Source organism: Mercenaria mercenaria, chromosome 1 (genome assembly GCF_021730395.1).
Source record: "Mercenaria mercenaria strain notata chromosome 1, MADL_Memer_1, whole genome shotgun sequence".
Classification (NCBI taxonomy): domain Eukaryota; kingdom Metazoa; phylum Mollusca; class Bivalvia; order Venerida; family Veneridae; genus Mercenaria; species Mercenaria mercenaria.
The window spans coordinates 25,723,573-25,727,958 of NC_069361.1; the positions used below are offsets into that span (position 1 = coordinate 25,723,573).

Consider the following 4,386-nt stretch of genomic DNA (forward strand, 5'->3'; position numbering starts at 1 on the left):
GTGGTTTCCCGCGTACAATGACAGCTCGCTAGCTCAGAAGAACGATTAATTACATTTGTTCACTTGAGAATTTTATTTTTGTGTCCGTTCATATGTCTCTTCAGGTTTATGCTTAATTTACCATAATGTTTCGGACGCTATTTAGTGTCTAGGATGCAGCTGTTTTAAATGTCTCTTGGACAACCAACATGCATATCAGTGTACTTAAAGTCTAATTGGCTTTAGTATGTTAAAGTCAATTTGTAATATTACTAAATGGAATGAATTACTTTTCTTCTTGTACATTTATTTATATCGTTACCACCAATTTCAAAAAGATCCGACTAGTACATATCAATGTGAAAATTTATTTAGGCGTTATCTAATATTTTCATCGATTATTTCATCCTGTACTGGGAAAATTGTGATCATCATTTCCAAATTATCATACAGCTTGTAAAAGATAACCAGAAAACGTCGAATATAGTTCTCCGCCAAGTCCAAGATCATGATTGTCTATCGTTCGCACCCATACCTGATCACCTTGGCTTACCTGAGCAAATAAAGTTTGTGCTCCTTGGTCACGGTATGTCACAGTGGCATGAGCAAATATTCTTCCGAGGACGCGTTGATTGTGTACGATTTCGGCATGAAGCATGGCGCTGTTTGGAACTCCAACTTCTGGTCCCATGTGGTCCAGTAGTGAACAGCTGAAGACATAGATACCCGAAACTGGAGCCACGAACACGCCTGTCTGGTTGTCGTACCCGCCACCAATACTGGTGATAACTGTTTCGAACTTGATCGTCTCCATGTGCTTGACATGCGCAATAAGTAATGGTTTTATTGCAGCTGTAAAAGCGACTGGGCCTTCGTTTTCCAGAACGAAACGCTTTGATACCACAGGTCCTGAAATAGGATAAAGTAGCAGAGTGGATAAACCACAGGTTGCCCAACATGACATCAATGAAAATGTTGAAGGCTTTATAAGCGAAACCGAAACAGTTTGTTCATTGCTTTAGAACATGGTAATATATTCTTCAGATGAATATATATAAGAAAAGAGAAATGACAACTTTTAATGAATACCCTCTTGCAAACGTTCGTCTTTGATATTTTCGAATGGTCCCTTTCGGTTTGATAGTTCGAGCGCAGTGATCCGTTCCGACTGGTGCAATATTATTTCGTGCTGTTCTGAAATAAGCTTTTCTTGTTCTGAAACTGAAAAAACGAAATTCCATTCTTTTAAAAACTTTAGTATTTATATATACTTGGCTAACTAGTATTTTATGAATATGTTTTTATAGTTAACTTATGTTAACTGATCTACTAACGCTTTTTGTTTTAAACCATATTTATACAATTTTAAGGGGACCTGAAAGCAAGAGAATGTCTTTGGTATCCGCGTAGGTGGGGACGGAAGAGTGTCCTTGCTTGATAAAGGTCGAAGGCCGAAAACCTTTCCTATGGTTGTTGTATGTTCGACAGTTTGTTTTATTTCGTTGTACAACAGGACTAACGTTGAAGTACTGCTCCTCTTCCTTGTCCCAAATAGATGTAGTTAAAATCTGTAAGAAGAGCCTATGGAAGCATATGATACAACCAAGCAAAACTATAGCAGACACGGTTTGATCGATTCTGTTCATGAGAGGCAGTGGAAAGTGCAACACCCCTCACGTTCCCCAGCACCGGCTTGAGCGGAACTCTATTACCCATGAACATTGCAAGAACTCCATGATGCCAAAGGACAAGAAAATATAACAACACTGAATGCAAGTACGGGGAGACATTTTACGGCCGCCACACGGGACTCACTTAAAGATTGCTGTTGTGATAGTTAATAAAATATGCAAGAAGACCATTTGGAAGCCGTGTTATAAAACATCATACGTTAACAACTGACTATAAAAAGAAAAGACCACACGTCATTGAACCCTGTCTTGCAACATAGTCTTGACAGTGATAAACAATTATTTACTTCTTCATGGGATTCAAAAACAGAATGTAAAATACAATTTTAAATCTTGAACCAAAACTTTAGTACTTATTTACTACCTTTACTTTCCAAAGTTTTCAGCCGCTGTAAAATTACTCCATGGGAATTTTGTGTTTCTCCATCAGCAGATCTTGAAAGCCCAAACAAAACTAGTAAATTATATAACACAATCATAATGTCCATTGTCAGAATGCAAGAAACCCTTTCAGAAACTTATCTTTCATAAAACGACACTACGCCCACTCTTATTTTCAGTTGTTAACAAACAGGTTTCTTATCTTTGCGTACCAAATAGTGATTCAGGCCATATCTACATAAAATTTCAGCGGGGACTTTTGAAGGTACTGATCCCTATATCGTACGACAATAAAAAAATCATTCAGATGTCAGAAAACTATAGATTATTTTTTAAGAAATTACTTTTTAAGAATGTATTGATACATTTAATGACAGTTATAATACCGTGTTCAGACTACGTTTTTAATCCTACATTAACTTGGGTTTATTTTTTAAACTCGTTTGCGTCCACACTATATGTGGTGTTAAACGTGAATTTTGTAAAGGTCAAGTGGTTTCTGTAATGTAGCATTAAAACTACCTCGGGAGGTGGTTTTAATACTACATTAAAAAGTAATGCTACATTATTTTACAAATGTGAACGCAAATGTGAGTTATAACTGGTTTTACAATCCCAAATCTACAGATCTTACCTTTTGGAGGAAGAATACCATGTGTTTCTCTTTTGTATCAAACAATTGATGCTGTGGCTGGCAAAAGTAATTGGACTCTTGTTGAAACAAAAACATTAAATTGCGATATGGAGTCATGCTGATGCTCAAAATGGACAATAGATGGAATGAACAGAAATTCTTAGATGAACACAGAAGTTTAAATATTGATGACCCCTTCTTGTTTCTGTTAGTCTCAATTCTTTGTAACCTTTTTTGCTTATTGCAAGATATTTGTTAACTTCCAACATTGCATGTATACATTTAAACCACATTTCTTTGCCTAGTGTGGACGCAAACTAGATTATATTTTGATGGGTTTTGAATGTCAAATACCAATTATAGCCAATTAGTGCCTAATAAAAATAAAACCGTTCTGCTAGTGTGAACACGGTATAAGTAATGGAAAAAACAGTAAGAATTAGTTGTTTTTAACACGTTTTTTTCCATTTAAAAATAAAAAACTTTCGCAATAGGGTACCAAACGTAAACTGACTTAATTATTAAACTTTATAATTAACGATTAGGAACGACTCGCACATGCTTTTTTTTTCTCGATCTGGCATTCTAAGATAGTTTAGAAAAAAAACTCATGTTCTAATGTCTATCAAATTTAAAGAAAAAACGCTACACGTATCGCAATTCAATACGGCATATAAAGGCTGTCTTGGGCTCAACGTCATTTACATCGGACTCGTGCTCGAATGGTAAATGTATTGTCAAGCGACGTGTCCCGTTTCAGTGAGGGTACCGAGGTGAACGTTTTGCTGATAATTGCATGTTGGAGCGTGGACTGTTATAGTTTAGGGCGGGATAATGTGTGCTGATTTTTCCGTCAAGACCTCCAACGTTATATTGACGACGGTTCAGTTGTGGTTCCATTTATGCTTCAGTATTCCCGGTGGACTGATGTACGATAATACAAGATCGCATACTGCTTTACCTCGCTATGTACAATGTCGATGTGATTCAAAACATGCACTTTAATCAAAGAAATGTTTTGACATTTTTTCCACATCAATTAAACTCGTGTTGGTTTCAACTTCTATGTTATAAAGGTTAAACAATCATATGTCTTTTCTGATGGCACCGTCCACCATGGACCAAAAACAATCCAAAATATAATTGAAAAAAACAAGGGTGAATATCAAACAGCAAAAACCTCTTTCTAAAAAAGCAAAAGCTTAAGGCTTTCCATATTTTGGTTACTAATGAATTGCAAAACAGATAGTGATTTGGAAAATATAATAAACTTGTCTTCACTGTATTTTGATACAAAATGTAGAGCTTAATCAATAGCTTCCGCTGGAAATATTGCTGCGTTATCTGGCAAACGTAATTTTGATTGATGAAGATGGCTGACAGCTGCACACCCAACCTTTAAATCATATTTCGGACCGTCTGTGTAAATTGGGAAATAAACCTTGTAAGTAGACTTGATTGAAAAATGCATAACAATAGGTGTAAAAAGGGAGTCCAAGCGTTATTCTGAAACTTACTGTCCGTCACATCTCTCCCGGCACGTTTTAGACGATATACTTTAAAAAGACGTATATTTATATTTGACTTGGTATTGTGCCACGCCTGCAATAATCATTACATATTTTGTTAATTCCTTGTTTCAAGTAAATATAAAAGTGCAGTTATAGATTACCGTTAAAGTTGTAATCGTTTAAAAACAAA

General features: G+C 35.8%; 1 protein-coding gene across 1 annotated transcript; it reads right to left on the reverse strand.

Annotated features, from left to right (window-relative positions):
- Positions 1 to 331: 331 nt before the first annotated feature.
- LOC123545712 (complement C1q tumor necrosis factor-related protein 3-like) lies at positions 332 to 2,246 on the reverse strand. Its single transcript, XM_045332019.2, has 3 exons — positions 2,035 to 2,246; positions 1,069 to 1,200; positions 332 to 888 (listed from the first exon to the last, which is right to left on the reverse strand). Exons 1-3 carry the CDS (start codon positions 2,156 to 2,158, stop codon positions 425 to 427), a joined length of 720 nt encoding a protein of 239 aa, XP_045187954.2. The 5' UTR covers positions 2,159 to 2,246; the 3' UTR covers positions 332 to 424.
- Positions 2,247 to 4,386: the final 2,140 nt, after the last annotated feature.

Excerpts from the sequence above, each read along its gene's own strand:
- LOC123545712 (XM_045332019.2), bottom strand. The coding sequence starts at position 2,158 with ATGGACATTATGATTGTGTTATATAATTTACTAGTTTTGTTTGGGCTT. Across the intron at positions 1,201-2,034 it reads GAAAACTTTGGAAAGTAAAG|TTTCAGAACAAGAAAAGCTT; the intron begins GTAGTAAATAAG and ends TCGTTTTTTCAG. Across the intron at positions 889-1,068 it reads AGACGAACGTTTGCAAGAGG|GACCTGTGGTATCAAAGCGT; the intron begins GTATTCATTAAA and ends ATCCTATTTCAG.